Here is a 20275-nt window from a genome sequence, read left to right on the forward strand (position 1 = left end):
TGTATAAAGGATTTAACAGGTATAAAATTTGTATTTGAAACATTTAAGTCGCAACGAAATTATTCCACGTTTTAATTATTGGAACCTGACACATATTGATATGGATAAAAGTTTGTGATATCTACATAGATATTATTATCGTCGTCTATCCCTATTCATAGGAGACCCAATTCCAACTATGGCTTCTAAAGAAGATAGAAAAAGCTAGCATCATCACTCACCTTTACTTAAATTATTGATGCTCTTTTTACTGAATAATTAGATAGATGTGGTAGCTAACAAACTCATCAAAGATACCAGGATTAAAATTGTGCACGCCAGACGCGCGTTTTGTCTACAGAAGACCAATCAGCGACGCTCCGATCAAAAAAGTTAAAACAGCAAAAAATAAAGTACGAATTTGAAGAGCATGCTAATCTATGCGATGATATATTTTCAAATAGTCCTCATTTCATATTTATTTTCATATTTTTATAGAAATTCTCAAGCAAAACCGTTATTAAACAGTATATATTCCAGATTTGACAAGCTTTTTCAGAGCATGCAATTCCTTTCAGGATTTATTTAGGCTTGATCTTTACAAGAAAATTGCTGAACCAAGCATTCTTCAATGTAAGTTGAAGTCCTTTCTTCGAAAATTTCACTTTGCTAATCGTAGTCACAATTGCATCATCCGATCCTCGTTTTTGAACATGCCGCCTTAATTTATAATATACAAGAATATAACTATTTTTGTTTATCTCATGACAAACACCAGGGTTGCCTCTTGAAGATCCGTACTTGGTTAAACCTCTTTTGTTTGGTATTATTCATGTTGCTAAATTAATAGTCTTTTTAATTTGTAGTCTTTTATGGAATATTGTTTCGTATCTTTGATGAGGTTTTGACGTATGGCCATGGTTTTGTCATTTATTCTTGGATTATGAGTTTTATTGCCCAGATGTATCTCCTTAGTACTTTTTGTTAAATAGTTTTTATATGGAATTATGGAATATTTGATATTGTATATATACAATGACAATGCCCTTTCAACTCAAAATATGGATGCAATGTATACATGTGTTTTGTTTTCTTTTATTCTAAATATTTAAATAAATACCTAAATAAAATGGAAAGAGATAAGGACGATTTCAATAAACAAATACAAAATAGAATTATTTCAAAACCGGCGTTATTGTCTAAGGTGACCAGTTCTCAGCATCTTTGAATTGTATTAAACAGATAAGTTATAATGTATTTTAAATTATTGGGTAATGATATGTTATACAAAATTGTGCATTTGTATCATCTCATCAATCAGGTAATTATATCCCTTTGTATTGTTCTTTTGTGCTTGTTTTATTGTGTTATTGTTTATGGTATGTTGTCCCATGTGTGCGTATCGAATTGAAATATAATAGCCTTCTTCTTCTTGTTGACGCATTCTCGTAAAGATTTTGAATGTGATAAATATATTCCGTTCTTACTGTATTGTAGATTTTTTTAAAGGTTATCAGATCTTAATTAGGGCTTTAATGTTAACATAATATGTAATGCAAGATGATATGACTTTTTTTATTTCATGGACGACGAAGACATCAACGTGCCAAAATTTCAAAAAGAAGTATGGCTAGGACAGTTTTACATTATAAGAACGAAATATATTGGTCACATGAAATGGAATAAAAAAACTCAACCTTACAAAACTTTACAACTGATTTCTGTTTGACATTAAGTGACCCTCTTATTACTATAACTGTTTAAATGCGCACTTTATTAATTTTATTATTTTTATCTTCATAGTGATCACAATGTCTTCAATTTCTTCAGAATTTTAGCCTCGTCTAACAAACAAACCTATTTACGAACTTGATTGTCCCGAAAGTAGCGTGCTCTCCTTGATAGCTGGTGGTCGGTCGATTATAAACTCTGACTATTTATCCAGAATGTTTGTAAATCAATAATAAGCAAAGTGGATATAACATATCTATATTAATATTTATTTTATAATCCGTCATTTACAAACAAAGAATTTATCATAATCACAACATCCTTTCATTTGTCATTAACAGTACCACTCATTAAAACGCAAATGATAGACATGGCCTCCTTTTAACATCTAAATCATATTGGAAAGAATGGTGAACCAACAACCTGACCTGCGGTTCCCTCTCTCTATAACCTTTTGTTTACCCAGTTAATCATTTTTCTAATATGATACCTAATTCATTGAGAGTATGAAAAAACTTGTACGTATTCTGAATTACCAAAATACTCTCCAAAATAAACAGGTTTTTCAAAAAAATCTCATTTTTATCATGTATTTTTGAAGATTTATGTAACTCTAACGGACTATGATGGTTACTTAACATTACTACAGTTATTTTTTTACATTATTATTTTAGAAGGTGATCATATCAAAATGGTTACTTAAGACAACGGTTTGTTTATCAGAGTGAAATTGCTATTCTAATGTAAACTGTGCCATGCATTTGTTTCCCGATGCAGCTTCTATCACAGTCAAACTAAGTTCAGTGTTTCCAAAAATAAACCCAACTTCTAAAACTTGGCATCTCGACGAATCCGATACATCAATGCCAATATTACCAAGAGAAAAGCAATCATCATCAGATGTATGAACTGGATTATGATGTTCGCTTGCAAATACTTTAAGCCATATTTTATTCACATTAATTTTTGTGTTATACTTTCTCTGTATTACAGTTCCAATTGGAATTACCGAATCCTTTTCTAATATTTTATCAAAAGCATGTTTACATCGCCAAACCCCATCTGATAAATAACGATATTTTTCATCATGAATAGCTGTGTCAAATTTTGGATTAAACGAAATTCCATATGTAAATCTACTAATCCTAGATGAAATGACGTCTGATTTATGACCAAACAGAACAGCACCTTGTAAGACAGACAAACCCGGATCGAACGGTATTATTACTCTACAGTTTGGAAATGCTCGTCTCACAGCTTCTTGAACAAGAACGCAGTTCGAAAATCCACCAACAAGGATTATTTTATTTAAGGATCGCGCACTTTCCATTTGAAATATTTCTTTAATAAGCAATATAATATTTGCAATTGTTTTGTCGAACAGTTTCCTTAAAACATTAGCATCTATACGCACTTTATCGCCATAAATAACAATGGAATCTGAATATGGTGATGATGCTATGACGCTTCGAAAACTTTCTTCTAGTTGTTTCTCACAAAGTGTGTTCAGTGTTGAAAATGGTATAGCCATGGTGACCTTTTTTGTGTCTGGATTAATTGTTCTCTTTTTTGTTTCAAAATCTCGTATTAAGTCTAGGTATGATTCAAGATATTTTTGCTTCATAATTTTAAGGACAGGTGCACCTACAATCTTTATCATTAATTGAATGTATTCTGCATCAACACAAGTTCCGCCACAGTTGCCACCAGTAGCTCGACATAATTCCTTCAAACGGCCACCCAACATTTTTTCGTGTACCGTGATGTCTGCTGTTCCACCTAAAATTATTAAGGTTTATTAAAAATCGGTTTAGTTATTATCACTCATACATGTAATTGAAACAAAAAATCTTGTTGTTCGGAAACATTGACAAATTTATTTTTCGAATTGTTATTAACAGTGATGTATAAATTTAATCAAAGTATTCGGTGTAGAGGCTTCTGTTTAAAGTTTTAAAGTATCAATTAGATCATTCTAACAACATGGAGTAGTGTAAGATATTAAGAACAGCAACTAACTTTAGTGTAAAAATAAAAATTAAATGTATTTCTTTTAAGGGTTTGGTACATGGATATAAAGAAGTGTTTGCAGTACTACTGTTGTCTAAGCTGATGTCATCGTTACTCGGTTGATCAAAATGAATTGATGGCCACTTGTCGTAGCCACAATGCTGTTACAGGTGTATATAAAAACACCGAAAGCTACGTCGAACTGACTTTGTTCTTGCCCTCAGCAAGACGGTTGACAGTAGGGTTGCAGGAGCTTCTTACTCTTATTGATCTTCTGCGTTCATCGTTTTGGTGTGTTCACTTGTTCATTATTCAATCTTGTTTGTAGTGTTGTAGTGTTGTTTTGTTAGTTTGGGGTTTTTTTTTTTTGCAATGGCTTTGTCTTTCGGTTTCCAATATTACACTTGGTATCTTGTTTACTTTTTAAAATCTTGCTTTCAGAAATGTTTGTTCTTCCCTCAACGGGATTCGAACCCTTGCTTCTGTGACATCGTGGCAACTCCGCCTGCGCTGTGTTCAGCGCAAATCTCAAGATCTAACATTGTCACTAACTAGAAATTATGGTTTGTTATGCATTTTTGGTAGACAATACACAGTCGGGACCTTGAAATAATCAAAGCAGGCCTTAAACTTTCTGACATGTACGGTTAAGAAATGTAGCATAAGACCCTGTACCTGATCCGCAGGAAATTGTTAACCCTTTACAACACTGTCAAAGGTTTAATCAGTGAACTCTAGCATTGGTGAACCTTATAGTCAAATTCACATTGGTTTTAATGATGTGTCATAACTTTATTGGAAAGAATAACGGAGAATTTAATGGAGTCTTAGGCCATTTAGATCAACCACATATAGCTTGTATAAAAACAAATAGTGAAATATAATAAGTACCTCCAAGATCTACAATCATATACTTAGTCCCTGGTTTTGCCATTGTGAATCCCGTTTCTATACCAACCAGTTTGTCTGTAGGTAGGTATTGGCAATATATGGAAGCAGCTTCTGGTTCTAAGCACAGGAGAAGATTATTCTTTGATATACCAACCTGTCAAAAAAAATCAATATTTGCTTTATAATATCCTTTTACTTCAATATAAAGAAATATCATTCAGAAACTGTACAGTTATTTGTAATATAAGATGATATGATAAGAGCAAATTCCTAGATCCGGAAATTCACAAACCAGTAGCATTCCAACATCCTTTCATAATCATTCGAATTTTATGCATACCACTTGATATCAAATCTCGTTATTTAATTTCATTAATATGTTGAAATTATGCAACTCGAGTTGATATCAAATATCTCACGAGTTATGAATCCTACGTTTATCTATAACCAGTGGTGTAGGAGTGGACTGAAGAGTGGGGTCAAAGTTTGAAAGTAACAAGCAAAAAAATAAGATTTGTATAGTCTAATAGTCTAGGAATTAGTCTGTTAAATTTTTAATATTTTTTTATTTTTCTAAAATTTTGTGATGGCTCCTACGCCAGTGTATATAACGAATGGTCATTATACTTGAATAAACATAAGAACATTGCATAGTTATATGCTTATTATAAGTAAAACATATACATAATTACATACTGTTTTACCTTTACTGCACTTTCTCTCATAAATTGTTTTGAAATATCTGTCCAAATTGCAAGGACAGACAAAACCCATCTAATATCTTTCAATTCTACTTCGGTGCCTTGCGTTTTCAAATATGACATCAGATGATTCTTCAGGGCCTTTATAGATAATGCAAACACATCAATTGTTGGCATTGATTTCCCTGTTATGTCCTCTATTAACAGTTCCATTGAGACATCCTAAAACCAAAAAAATGAAACTCCAAAGAAAATTTAAAAAGGGGGGAGTCCACAAAATCAAACATTATCAATCAATGGAACGAGGGAAAACAATTTTCATATCCATGACTTTGTGCCGGTATTTTCTTAAGGAAACCACATATATATATTTGATTTTCTTATAAATTTGAAAGCAAGTTCTTGTAAAATAAATAATTTAACTAATATAGATTAAATTAAAAAGAATTGAATATAATACAAATACTACATACATGTATTCAAGTACAGTAATGAAATAATCCCACAATTACTAGTACGTATGAATTCATACAATCAGAAAAGAATAAAATATTTTTAATTTTAATTCAATTTGCTTTTACCCCATTTGCCTATCATCGACGTGCATAATTTCTTGCTTCATGAAATTGATCCCTATTTGAAGTTTAAAATTAATAAATGCCGGATAAAAAATGACGAATCAACTAAATGGTGTTATGTTGAATCACGAAAAAATCACTTTCGTGTTAATAATTTTTATAAAGACATGTTTTTTTTTCTATATAACAATTCAGGTTGTTTGTAGATCATTAAGGTTGAAATTATTTCATAGAGTGTCAATTTCTCATATGAATCATTCTGTCTATATTATGAGAAATTGTAAGTCTTGATTGTCTGACAGAAATAAGAAAAAAATCCTTCGTAATGTCTAGCACTGACGACAGAAATTTAATCGAGTAACGCTAGAGAAAAAGCCAGTAAGCAATGTAGATGACTACTCCATCTGAGATATCTTCAGACAACAAATTCTTTGAGTATGTCTGATGGATGAATACTTATATTTCCAAACCAACACCTAGACCACCTTAGGTATGGTTGATCTTTAGATTCAATATATTTTGTAGGTCCATTAACCTCTGAAATTTTTACAGGATCTTGTTTGCACATGCAAAGGCAAAAATATATTTGTACCAAATCTTGCGTTGGCCACGATCAGAATTTGTCATGTACAAACATTCAGTTTCCTCAGGGGTATATTGAAAGTAGAAAAACAGCTAACTCGTATCGAATATTGTATAAGCATCTCATACCATAATATCAAAACCGATGCAAAATAAATTCAGTTTTCCGTTTCATTTTCAAATTGATGATCAAGTGTTAGGAATATAAACATAGACAGCTACAGTTAACGATATTTTTAAATTTAAATTTAATTGAAACTTGGATAGGGTGTTTGTATAACTTTACCCTTTCCTTTTTTTCTTTGTTATGCATTGGATGTTACCAAACTTTTCTGAGAATATCTATATATGTTGTCAAATATTATTGCATATCTAAGCCGAAATTTGAATATTTTAATAGGGTGAAAGTTTCCATTAATGAAGAAAGATGTCATTATCTCACATGTTTGAAACGGTTGTATAAGTCACCAATCTAAGGCAATCACGTATCTAATGTAACAAACTGAATTAAAACAACAAGTCAAGAGCACGATTTCATGGAAGTCTTAAATTTATCATGAATAATCTGAAGCATTGTCCAAAATGTTAAAAAGTCTTACCTTTGACCACATTTTAAAAAGATTCGCACAACCATAGAAATTTACAACAGATTTTCGTGCAATGACATCGTAATTATCTTCAAAATAAGGTCAAAATCAGCCTAGAGGTAGGTCAGTCCATTATTTATTTTCTTTATTTACGCTGCTTGTCATCGTACCATATGTTCATTCACTCATATGTCTATCTTTTACACAATGAACATTTTCCTATACATTGACTATTATAAAGTACATGTAACTTAGTTCTCTAATCTCCTCATCGTCTAATACATTTTACATTTACCTTATTTTTGTGCAAACACATCTTAAATCTGTGGAAATAATAATAATCGTCTTGTTCGTTATCCATCACAATATCTGCATACTTGTTTTCAGCTTCGTATCCAAATGAAAGAAACTGTTTGTTAGAATCTAATAACAAACATGTTGGTGTTTTTAAGGACAGCAGTTGTTTTGACCCAGCATTCCAACACTGATTGGCATGAATTGTCATTGGTTGATTTTTAAACTCGTGTCTCATCGAAAATGCATAGCCAGAATACGTTGTACCAAAGTCAATAGCGGCTACAAGAAGGTAATTTTGATTCATGGCCATTTTCATTGGATTATCTGATAAATAGAAATATAAAACGGATAGTATATTAAATGCCAATAGTATCGAAAGAAGTAATATGGCAGTGTATATATATGTTTGTGTCAAAATACTGGGAACTAAAATCAGGAAAATATTGTGTGAGTGTTACAATACACACAAGACGCCGTTGAACAAATTCCTTGATTCATAATTTTAGAAATAATTTAGAAATGACAAACGTTCACGATTTTCCTTTCGAAACAGTTATTTATATAGAGTCTAGTGTGTGTTTGTTGACTTAAAAGGATAGAAACACGATAAAAAGTATAACTTGGTTAATTAATGGAATGTTCGAATATGCACCTTATGAGAGCTGCCAGTTTATATATGTTTCCTTGTTATCTAAATAATATCTGTGTCAATGCATCGTAAGCCAAAAGAATTAGAAACCCGCTAAGACGTTTCTTAACAATACTTACAGAATATTTATCGTCAATCCTTCCTAAACATAAATTTAATAAAATAAAAACAGTCACTGTTGTCCTTAATTTAAACATTGGCAAATTTAAATTTAATTAAAAAAAGCATCGAAGCGAATACATCATTCAGAAAATCTAAAACGTGTTTGTAAATAATCCTATCAAAAGGCATAGACAAAATATATTTTTTAATTATCTGTCACTTTTGTCTTATTTATTTAGTGGGACATATCTATATAGGAGAAACATTTATTACTATAATTATCTTGATTTTTTATGTTTGTTTACGCAGTATATTTTTGGATGACACTGACTAATATCATTTTTGTCGTGCGGTATCGTACTATAGTTTTGGCAGAGCCAGCAATTTGTGATATTCGATAATGAGTCAAATCCAATTTAGAAGATTAGAGATAAAAGAGAAATATTATCTCATTTATTTTGGCATTTTCATCTTTTCATGGTCAACAAATCTTTAAATTATACCATAAAACGTCTTCATATATTATCGTTATGTTCACTGAAAAACAATCAGCATTGAAAAAAGTCACAAAGAATTGATTTAAAATTATGCTAGTTCATCTTAATTTGTTTTTGTTTTTCAAAGACCAACTTTAAAGTGCACCGAAGCTGCATTGATAGAGAGATAGGAACACCATACATTTTTTCTTATTCTTTTAATGACTTGACTTATTAATCAATTGAACCAAGATGATCTTTAAAAAACTTTGTTATAAGCTGCTAATGATTTGAAATAATGAAAAGAATTACAGATTAAATTTGAAATCATCTTTTTCGAAAAATATATGTTTTACCTGTATGAACATTTACTTGAAGAAAAGGAGCTGTAGGGTATACGTTGATGTGTTCGTCCAATGAGTGCATACATTTTATTGACCGAGAAAAAGCCAATAAATCCACAAAAGATGAATAGTCTTTGCCTTTGAAAGGACTTCTAAAAATGCTGTCATTGTAAGCATTCAATGTCTCTTTTGCAAGAAACAGTAACATTCATGTATTTTTTTAAAGTTTTATATTAACATCAATAATTTTCATACAACAACGTCATAAACGATAGGAGTAACGATCGTTTGCAATTCCAAAACTTAATCTGTGCACAAATATATCAAATATTTGAAGAAAACATTAGAACACCATGTGATGCTACATCACTATCTTAATTAGATTTCTCACCAAAGTTTTACTTACGATGAGCAATACGATGGATGCCACATGTGAAGTTGAATCTGTCTATTATGCCAGAGCATATGAAAACAACCCTAGTTTTGGTTGGGTTAGTGTTGGTCAGTCTTTAGATGATTATGTTGTAGACTTAACTTTCTGTGTTTTCGCTGTTTTCCTGGTTTATTTGTCATGGGCTTGTCGGTTTCTCTTCGACTTTTAATTTTTTAATTGTCCGTTGGTATATTCTGTCTCTTTTGTATCAAATTAATTAACTCATCATAGATGTTTATAGTAAATGTAAAAAAACATACAAAAAGTCCTAGCTTGTGAACTTTAGTTGAAGTTCGGAGCAAAAATGTGTTATCGTATATCGAAACAGATTGACAAGGGTAAAACAATAAGTGAAAACGATTTTAGTTTTTTAGCATTATACATGTAGTTCATGGTTCTAAACAATTTAATAAGAATTGAATCTTTCACTACAATTGATACTAGCATTAGCTGTCTGATTGTTTTCTATTTAGAATTCTGGTTATATCATTTCTATTGTCTCCTCGCATTTTTTATGAGTTGCTGTTTCCTTGATTTTAACTCTAATTTCAGTTTCTCCGAAAATCAATTCGACTTTGATTTTGTCAGCTGTACCAGTGCCTGTAAGCTGCACTGTTATTGTTCCTAAGACCGAACAACCATCTTCGTCGGTGTACATTGGATTATCCTTTTCTGTTTGATAGATACGAAGTGTAAACAATCCATTGTCCTCTTGTTTACATTTTGCTACGGAAGTAACTTTTTTGCCTAACGGTAGTATTTCATTGCGTTTCACTATTGGATCGAATACACGACTGCATTTCTCTTCTCCGTTTACTATTTCTAAATGGCTACTGTCATACTTCAGTGGATCAAACTTTTTACGTTTACTGAATCCATAGGTATACTTAGCAATTCTTTCAGAAATGGCATTGGGCTGATGACCAAATATTACGGCTCCTTTCAAAACCGCCATCTCACTATCTGTTGGAACAATTACATTTTGATCGGGAAAAGTAGATTGTACTGCTTTTTGAAGAAGGACACATTCTGCAAAACCTCCGACAAGAATAATTTGTGAAAGTCCATCAACACCTTCTCTTTTCAAAATTTCATCAATTATTTCGATTACGCCGGCAATAGTTGGCTGGAATGAGGAAAGAAAAGTGTCTTCCCTTATACGTATCTTGTCAGAAATTATCGAAATATCTGAATTAAACCTGGACGACTCGATAGCGGATTCAAAATTTTTATTCAAGTGTTCTTTACAAAGATCGTCCAAAACTGTAAACGGGATCGTCATGTTAATTGTCCCAGATTTTCCAACACGAAGACTTCTTTTTCTGCTTTCAAACTCTCTGGATAAGTCGAGGTATGAGTCCAGACTTTCTCTTTTGAAAGCTTTCATCGCTTCGGTACCAGTGATGTTCTCTATCATTTTCATGAACTCCCGGTCAACACTTGTTCCACCATAATCACCACCTGAGGCACGACAAATCTCTTTTAGGCTTTCGTCGTTTCTTTTTTCGTGAACTGTAATATCGACCGTCCCTCCTGAAATAGTATCGTAATATAATCATTTTGTTTTTAAATTGGACGTTTTTTTCCTTCTAAATCTATATAAATGGAACATATATCTTAAGTATCAATTTCAATGTTCAAAGTGTATTTAAGCTTTTGATTTTGCCATTTGTTAAGGGACTTTTCGTTTTGAATTTTCCTTGGAGTTTGTTATTTTTGTTATTTTACTTTTTTCAACAATTTCGACAATTTATAGTGCCAAAAAGCATAACGATTTTAACAAAAAGTCATTGTAAGACTATTAGATCTTTGATATGATAATGTTTTTTTTTGGAATAACATAGTCCATTCAACCACAGAGTTCCCTAGATAGAAATACTGATTAATTATTAAGAGTTGGTTGACCCTTATGGGATATCTGTTTTACAGATAACAACGGATATGTTCCAATTGTCGCAACCACAATCACATCCCCTTTTCTTTGAATGTGACCTACCAAATTAGACTTATCACCGGGTTTGTTACACATATGAGCAACACGACGGGTGCCAGATGTTGAGCAAGACCTTTTTACCTACCCTTCCGGAGCACCTGAGATCACCCCCGGTTTTTGATGGGGTTCATGTTGTTCAGTCTTTAGTTTTTTATGTTGTGTTTTGTGTACTGTTGTTTGTCTTTTCATCATTTTTCGTTTTTTTGCCATGGCATTGTCATTTTGTGTTGGACCTTTTGAGTTTGAATATTCCTTCGATATCTTTCTCCTCTCTTTTACAAAGTGTTGGCCATTAGTGTGTAATACTAAATAGAAGAAGATTAATACGCCAGATATATCTGTAATGAGTTATATTTTCTTTAAAATCACCATTGCCAAAGAATCACACATGAACTTTTATATATAAAGATCCTAAAAGTCATACATGTACATATTTTAGGACGGAGTGACATAATGTTTTCATCAAACATTAATCACAGGGAGATTACTATAACAAAACTCCTTCACATATGGACAAAAAAAAGGTAATCAATATAACCAAATGAAATCTACATTTTGCAATAGACAAGGAACTAAATGAACGATAAGCTAGCCCATGTACCATCATGAACCAATATCCATACCCAAGCCCATTTCTTTATTATTCGAGGAGCCAGGAACCCTATCATTGGAGCCTTGACCTGTTTTATTTAAGCCTGTTTCCTAATGCGAAGTGGACTTTTAATTGGGAGCTTGGAGATCAACAATAATATTTGGATGGCGATATTTATAATCTGTATAATTATTCGCATATGCATCATACTAATGAATATGAAGGATAGCTCTTTCAAGTGCAATTATAAAATCACTAAAGTGGTTAATTCATTGAAATGCACTTTCAAGAAACGGTAACTAAAACACTGAGAATGAACAAATATAAAATACAAAATGAATAAACATGGTAACTGTGACAAATATTGCATAATTACAATAAACTGAACACCCTTCAAGTTTAACCATTATATCCACTGTTTAATTCCGAAAAAATACAATTATTTCTACACGAGTTACCTCCTAAATCAACAACCATATATTTTGTTCCAACGGTAGCGACTGCAAATCCTTTTGCTCCTTCCAATTTTTCTGTAGGCAAATGTTGACAGTATATTGATGCTGCTTCGGGTTCAAGGGCTATTCGTAATTTATTCGATGATATCCCCGCCTGCAAATTTATTTAATAGTATATATAGTTAGCATCCTTATAAATATAATTATGATCATATTTTCGATTAGGAATCTTTGCTTTACAAGCTGCACAAATCCAACGAAATATAATTTCACACATAGATCTTTCTTTTAAAATTTTATTTAAGTGAAGAATTATCATGATAGTAAAAAGCTTTTTATAACCTAAATACAATTATAAAAAAAAAACACCACCAGTTTTTGGTTGGATTCGTTTTGCTCAGTCTTTAGTATTCTATTAAGTGCGTTGTGAACGTATTGTCTTTTCGTCGCCTTTCGGGTTTTTTTTTTACCATTACGTTGTCAGTTTCTCTCGACTGATATCCCCTTGGTATCCTCTGCCTTTCGTTTTTTAAAAATCAAACATCAAATTATATGACTTTTAAAATGTGATATTCGTGAACAAATACCAGAATTATAATGTTACAATTTAACTTCATATATCTGTTTACCATAAAAGTGAGGTAATTGTTCATGATAATAAAAAGAAAGAGGACATCTTAAAAAAAATAAATCTGCTTTGTGCTACTTTTGGAATTATACAATATTTGATTTAAGCATGATACAAGCAGCCAAAGAACATAATTATTCTACAGGCAACGTCAAATAACTTTGTCTGCCAAATGCTCCAGTAAACCTCTTAACCTATTATTTACATCTAGTCCATCATTTAACAACAATTGCCATCACAAGTAAATTCATCTGAATGTGAAATTAAAGGATTTTGCTTGATGCTTTTTCTTCTGGTCTTTTCCATTGATTTCTGCTTTATATTAGTACACAAACAAGTCGGCGACCATGATAGCGTACTTAGTTCTCATTGGAATACCAAATATCAGTTTGATATCAATACTTTCAACATATATGTAACTTACAATCTTTGTAAACAACAGCTTACATTTTTTTAATGTATTAATGAAGCTTAACGAATCAATCAAAAGATTTCCAACTTAGTTAATATAATAAAACACTTTAACAAAACATTACTGTCATATCATTAGTCTAGTTTTTAGTTTTCTATGTCTTTAGCTCAGTCTTTAGTTTTCAATGTTGTGTTTTGTGTACTGTTTTTTGTCTGTTTCTCTTTTTCTTTTTTTAGCCATGGCTTGTCTGTTTATTTTCGACTTATGAGTTTGAATATCTCTTAGGAATCCTTTGCCTCTCTTATAATCGACTTATATGCTCGTGCATAAGCAAAAATTAAAAAAACACACAAACCTGATATAAAATGTGTTTATGTAAAAACCTTAATAGTTATACTTAAACAAATATGATATTCATAATACCATTTCAGCGCTCCTTCTCATGAACTGCTTAGCACCATCAGACCATATGGCGGGAACAGTAAGAACCCAACGAATATCATCAATTTGTATATCAACAAGTTGTTGTCTAATAGAATTTAGTAAATGGTCTTTTAGAGCTTTTATAGACAAAGAGAATATGTCTAATGCTGAGGCGCTCTTTCCAGTTATATCTTCTATGATCAATTCCTTGCTTACTTTCTGTCAAATATAAAAATATATATTATATGAATATAAATCAAAGTAAGTATGAAAGATTACGAGTAGTCTATTTTGTTTGACCATCATTTTTACGACAACAATAAAAGGAAAATACCTTCAGAACTTTGATGACTTGGTACAGGCATTTCATTATCTAGTAAGAGTATTAAGGAATATTCGACAGTGAACAAACATTGCTCATTGTTTAGTGGTGATTTCATAGCGTTTTTTTTCTTATTTTGTAAGAGTAACTTTTAGATGGTTAAAATACTGACTGTATTCCTTCCTGTAATAAAGTGTTAATTGCTATCACAACACCTATTGTATTTTGTTTGCAGTCATAAGTAACATACAAACTTCTAATGTTGGCATATGCTGAAGACATGTCTATCTTAATAAGTTGTTCCTCATCAGTGTGTCATATCATATTAACGATAAATATCAACTTATTGATTGCCATTATCATTTATAAATAAGATACTATCAGAGTATCAAATGTCGTTGTACAGTTAACTTATATACTGAGTAAAATATGTTTAGCAACATATTTTTTAATTAAAAAATAGCAAGTTTCCGAAGTAAAGGACATAAAATGATAGGAATAATTCTTTTCGAGTGAGAATTACTTATTTCTTTGTCACAATGGTTTAACTATTTTTGTTTTGTTTAGTTTCTTTTAATATATAATTTAAAGTAACCGTTTCTACACTTTTATTTAACTAACTCTATATTTAATTTGTTCACGTGTGTGTGTATATTGCATCAAATTACGTTATAATTTTGGTTTCAGGTTTACAATTAGTAAGGTAAATTACTTTAACTTCCAAATACCTTTGCATTGTAAAGTCTCATCTTGAATCTGTGGAAATAATAATAATCATGATGCTCTTCATCCATTACAAGTTCGGCATATTTATTTTCTGCTTCATATCCAAATGCTACCATATTCTTATCCGAATCTAGCAAAAGACAAGTTGGTGCTTTTAACGACATGAGTTGTCTGCTTCCGGCATTCCACGCATGATTAGCTTGTATCTGTAGAGGATTTTTCTTGAAGTCACTTCGAGTCGAAAAGGCATACCCAGAATAGGTAGTTCCAAAGTCTATTGCAGCTACAATTAGGTAGTTGTCGTCTTCAGTAGTATTTTGCGCCATATTGTTGTGTGTTATATATCTCTTAGTATAACAGTTTTGCTAATATCACAAAATCCCATTAAAGTTGAATTTGAATTTTCCGCTTTATCTATATTACTGTGTTTTCGATATTTCTTCTATGCTGACAAAGACAAAAAATAATGCATACTATTTTACTTTCGGTTTAAATTCAAAGGAATTTGTCTGATGACACCGCTACTGCGACGCTTTAAATCAACGTTATTTACCTATAAATTTAAATAGATATAAATATCTATATTTAGAACTGGGTCGAAAGAAAAGAACAGGTTTTACCTGTACACTCCATAGTTTTCCCAGGAATACAATGTTTTCAAGGATTCATATGAATATATTATTTAATCCGTTTCAGATCTTGGTCCAAATAGTATTGGCGACAATAAGTTTGAAGTTAATGAGATCATCCCCATTTTGTTTTTTTTTTTTTTAGGGGGGTGGGGGAGGGGGTTGTGTTGCTCAGTCGTTAGTTTTATTTGACGTGTTTGTAGCCTCGTTTTTTTTTCCGTACATCTTTGTTTTTTTGTTGTGTTTATTTTTTGCCATGGCGTTGTCAGTTTTCCTTCGACTTATCATCTCTGATGTTCCCTTGGTATCTTTCGACTCTTTTTTTTCAATTTAAGATTTTATAACCACCAAAATGCAAATGGCGTATATTACACTCGGGGAAGGGGGCACTTCCTATATACAAGGTGATAGGACGTGCCGCTGTAATAGGTTACATTTTCCAGCTTGAAAATATGTGAATAGGTGGGGAAAAATATCAGAAATATATGATAAGATCAATAAAGATCCCATTACTTGATATATGAAAAGCCCTGTATTTTTTTTTTTGACAGCCGAAAGTCTCGCCTTAATTAAACATTACATGAGGAATCTGAGCCTCAGATCTGAGCTTCGAGCAAAGGTGATATTTTCTCGATTTCACAAAATCATACCAATATGGGGAAAGGTGATATTTTTACCTACGCAATATACACCCTCTATCAATTAAGTATTGAAGTGCCCCTCTCCCACCCCACCCATTCCACGAGATATTACAGTATGGAAATGCTAATACTTAAACACAACCACTATATTTAAACCTTATCACATCATCATGTAACTCATCAATATTTTAACAGGAGTTACATTGAGGGTGTTACTAGTCCAACAACAAATACTGATCCTTCTGTAGTACCTGAGTTCACCCTCGGTTTTGGTGAGATTATTAGGTTGTCTATTTAACTTCAATTAATGCTTCTTAACCCCTTATTATCTTCTCCCAATTTTTATTATATCAGATGTTCCACTAAAAATATAATTAAGAGTTGTTTTCAATAAAACAAAACACGATTTTGGAATAATGCAATGGCATTATGCTTTAAATCATTTTGTTCCAATTTACCATTAAACATTTAGATAGCTTTACTGTTTTACTGTTTCTGCAAAGCTCATATGGATTTTGGACCATTGTCAACCAGAGCACTCAATGCCCCTATTAAAGTATATTCAATCTCTTTAAGTTCAGAGGCAATTAACCATTTCGAAATTGATCGGAATTGAGAAGTACCTCTTGCTTTATTATGAGTGCCGTGTGTTTAATCTGACTTAATGAAATCAGTATCATAAATGTATTATTTATTTAAATTATGTAGCTTCTCCACATGTTATTTTAGATTTTCTTTTTAAAGTTTCATTGGTTGTTAGCATGAGTTACCAACAACCACTGAAACATAATTGTAATGAAGATGATAATACAATTAACCAAAATTTATAATAAGGCGATCCTGCATTCTATTTGTCAAGGTAGAAGTTCATGCCATTTGAATTCGAAAGTCAAAAAGTATAAGAAGACATTAGTCTATCAAACATCCGTATAAATATTTGAATTTTCATATTTGCATTAGAGATAAACTTTTTGCATCTGGTTGAAAACTTTAGAAAGTGCAAAAACAGTCTCATTTTTAGATATTGTCGTTCAGACTTAGCTTTAGGACAAGACAATACCCATTATAAATTTTTACAACATATTTTTCACAAAAATGTTATATATTAGTAATTAACGTGTAAAATATCGGTTTTGTTTGGTAAGGCCTTCGTTTATATCTATTTTTTCCCTAACCTACGCGTTAAATTATCATTTTAGTTCAAATAGATCAATTTAGACACATAATAGGAACAGCACAAGTAATACTTTTACAACAACTCCAGTGATTTCCAAGGAGAATTATTGATTGATTTATTGTTGGTGTTTAACTCCTCTTTTATCACTATTTGCTATATCTTGGTGGTCAGCTTTTATTGGTGGAGGAACCCCAGAGACCCATCGATCTTCGGTAGGAAAACTGACCATCCTAGTCTATCAAGATTAGAGTCGATCGCACCTGCTACGTGCTTGGTTCGAACTCACTATCCTGGTGTTGACAGGCTAGTGATACAGCAGATGAACTACTTATACCTCTCGGTCACCAATCCCCTCTTTCCAAATAGAAGGTTACCGAAAAGAATACGACAGACGATAGACAACAAGTGATGATATGCTTGAATTGAGCTTAAAAGGGAAAATATTTACAAAGAAAATGGATAAATGCTAGTATCTTTAAGAATAATGATTAAAAACCTAAAGTATTTACAACATGAAAGTGGCGGCATTTAGATATATGAATTTTCCTCACAAAATGAAATAAAGATCTGATAAATCCAACAGAGCATACATTTTAAACAGACGTCAGAAAAGGGATAGTTAGGGCGGATGAACTATCCTGTAATTTATACATGTTATATAACACAAACAGAGATCCTTTAATCAAATAACATAATGGTGATTCTCATAAAAATACATATTTAGAAAGCGATGTATTCCAACGATAACGTCTGTGAAAAATTTGCTCTTATAAAGTTGGGTTGATGATTAGAAGGCATGTGAGGCGCTCTGGAAATTATGAAGCTATAATGTATGTGTACATTTATTTGGTCTGTGAGTTTAATTAAGGTGCTTCTTGTTTACACAAATCTCTAGATGATTCATAACAATTGTAGGTCAAAACCATTTATGAATCCAATCGCACACCTTTCATACCAAACTGAAGTATTGATTCTTTCTGACAGTTTTCTTTAACAACCATAACACGAGAGAAAAATATTACATACTGGTAGCTTAACTTTGTGAAAATTTAGAAAGATATCTCACTGTTTGCAAATGGTACTGATATAACCAAAATGTTATGGACTATACGTTTTTAAGTAACACAACGGTGTCACATGGGAACCATAGATCATACCCGGTTTTTGGTGGGGTTTCATGTTTTTCAGTCTTAGTTTACTATGTAATGTTATGTGAATTTGATTGTTTTTTCGTCGTTTATCTTTTTTTGCCATAACACTGTCAGTTATTCTTTATCTTATTGGAATTAAACAAATCTTAGTATCTTTTTTTTATTTTTCTGTTGGGCTATATTATAATAGAAAACTAGTCCTCTCTTTAAAGGGAACAGTATATGCATAATTTTTCTAATTTTTAAATATTTGCATTTATTCTTTGTATTCAAAGAATTTGTTGACAAGAATTGCTCTACGAGATCTTCTCTCAGACTAGTTGAGTATCAAGGCGACAGTAGTTAACCGATGTTCAACTCTCGGAAATCGATAAGGAAGATTCAAATCAAGGTACCCAACAGAAACTTAGGAAATCGCATGAACTCCTAAAAAGGACGCGATTAGTCGCGTCGACAGGTTTAGTGTCTCCTTTTTTCCATGCATTGAGTATAACATTATAAATAGAAGAATAAAAATTCAAATAAGGTCAAACAAAAGTCTTAATTTTTTTTAACTGTAATACTTTTAAAGCGTACTATTTGTTTTTAAGTCAGGATGCTTACAATCAAGATTTGTAAAATAATTAATCATATCTACAGAATAAATCTTTTAATCAAATATCTTCTTCCATTTGGTACCGCAAAATATACAATACCTCAGAGAACAATTTTTAGTCAGCACTTGGTAATGTAAACTCGTAAGAACCTCTAACAATGACGCGTTTTCTCTTGACCTAATGTCTAATCAAAATGAATTCTAGATTCATCATGAAATTTGACGTGCACTTGAAAGTGAACAATACATAATAACCATAAGGAACCAATTTAAAATACAAGATGTTCAAAGCAATGTTAACATTTAACTTTTCCCTTGTGTATAAACTAATTATAGATACCAGGATTAATTTATGTACGCCAGACGCGCCATTCGTGTTCAAAAGACTCATCAGCGCGCTCAAATAAAAAAAATACAAAGTCCAAATAAAGGTTGAAAAGAATATGAAATTACAGTGGTGGATCCAGAACTTTTTGTAAGGGGGGAGGGGGGCACTGACTGACCTAAGGGGACCGCTCCAGTCATGTTTCAGTGATTCCCTATATAATCAACCAAATTTTTCCCACAAAAGGCCCCCCCCCCCCCCCCCTTGATCCGCCTATCCGCCTATGTGAAAACCTTAAATTCCGAAAAGTTTTGCCAAATACAGCTAAGGTTATATATTCCTGGGATAGAAAATGTGTGTGTGACATCACTTTCTGTTAATAAAATGCACTTTAAAACAATGTTCAATTTTCTTTTTGGTACTTTTGTATAAAAAACTATATAGATAATTTGTATTTAATTATTAATATTATTATAATTATTATTATTATTTTCATTATTATTATTATTATTATTATTATTATTATTTACATTTCCTTACATTTTACTACAATTCATCTTCGTTATGATCAGTCCTCTTCTGTATGATCAGTTATCTTTGTTATTATCAGTAATATCGTTTAAGAATTTCCTGTATACTGAAATCGTTTCAGAAAACTAGATTCAGGTTGATAGTTAACTTATGTAGATTAAATGTAAATCACAAGTAAACTAACTGTGAACTTCAATGGTAATTTTGATCTGAGCTGATCTTGAAAAAGATCTTGAAAAAGACTTGAAAGACTGAACAAACATTATAAATTATGCTTAGCCTTTCATAAAATTTTAAATTATATCCACTGTGGTA

General features: G+C 31.6%; 2 protein-coding genes across 3 annotated transcripts; both read right to left on the reverse strand.

The window, feature by feature from the left end:
• Window positions 1-1958: 1958 nt before the first annotated feature.
• LOC127707612 (heat shock 70 kDa protein 12A-like) lies at window positions 1959-9479 on the reverse strand. Of its 2 annotated transcripts, none has more exons than XM_052212218.1 (5): window positions 9334-9479; window positions 7355-7680; window positions 5316-5534; window positions 4612-4765; window positions 1959-3489 (listed from the first exon to the last, which is right to left on the reverse strand). In XM_052212218.1, the coding sequence occupies exons 2-5, from the start codon at window positions 7670-7672 to the stop codon at window positions 2444-2446; spliced, it is 1737 nt and encodes a 578-aa protein (XP_052068178.1). In that variant the 5' UTR covers window positions 7673-7680; window positions 9334-9479; the 3' UTR covers window positions 1959-2443. The 2 variants fall into 2 exon arrangements, with proteins under 2 accessions (XP_052068178.1, XP_052068179.1); XM_052212219.1 differs by lacking the exon at window positions 9334-9479 and adding an exon at window positions 8125-9315.
• A 269-nt stretch (window positions 9480-9748) lies between these two features.
• On the reverse strand, window positions 9749-15452 carry LOC127707610 (heat shock 70 kDa protein 12A-like). The gene is made up of 4 exons (XM_052212214.1): window positions 14914-15452; window positions 13864-14082; window positions 12404-12554; window positions 9749-10893 (listed from the first exon to the last, which is right to left on the reverse strand). The coding sequence occupies exons 1-4, from the start codon at window positions 15235-15237 to the stop codon at window positions 9842-9844; spliced, it is 1746 nt and encodes a 581-aa protein (XP_052068174.1). The 5' UTR covers window positions 15238-15452; the 3' UTR covers window positions 9749-9841.
• Between the last annotated feature and the right edge of the window lie 4823 nt (window positions 15453-20275).

Source organism: Mytilus californianus, unplaced genomic scaffold (assembly GCF_021869535.1).
Source record: "Mytilus californianus isolate M0D057914Y unplaced genomic scaffold, xbMytCali1.0.p SCAF_7, whole genome shotgun sequence".
Taxonomy (NCBI): domain Eukaryota; kingdom Metazoa; phylum Mollusca; class Bivalvia; order Mytilida; family Mytilidae; genus Mytilus; species Mytilus californianus.

Coding starts and splice junctions, on each gene's coding strand:
- LOC127707612 (XM_052212218.1), bottom strand. CDS start 7,672: ATGAAAATGGCCATGAATCAAAATTACCTTCTTGTAGCCGCTATTGAC. Junction 5,535..7,354: donor TGTGTTTGCACAAAAATAAG/GTAAATGTAAAA, acceptor TTTTGGTTTTAG/GATGTCTCAATGGAACTGTT. Junction 3,490..4,611: donor TATGATTGTAGATCTTGGAG/GTACTTATTATA, acceptor TAATAATTTTAG/GTGGAACAGCAGACATCACG.
- LOC127707610 (XM_052212214.1), bottom strand. CDS start 15,237: ATGGCGCAAAATACTACTGAAGACGACAACTACCTAATTGTAGCTGCA. Junction 14,083..14,913: donor TGAGACTTTACAATGCAAAG/GTATTTGGAAGT, acceptor TATATTTGACAG/AAAGTAAGCAAGGAATTGAT. Junction 10,894..12,403: donor TATGGTTGTTGATTTAGGAG/GTAACTCGTGTA, acceptor ATACTATTTCAG/GAGGGACGGTCGATATTACA.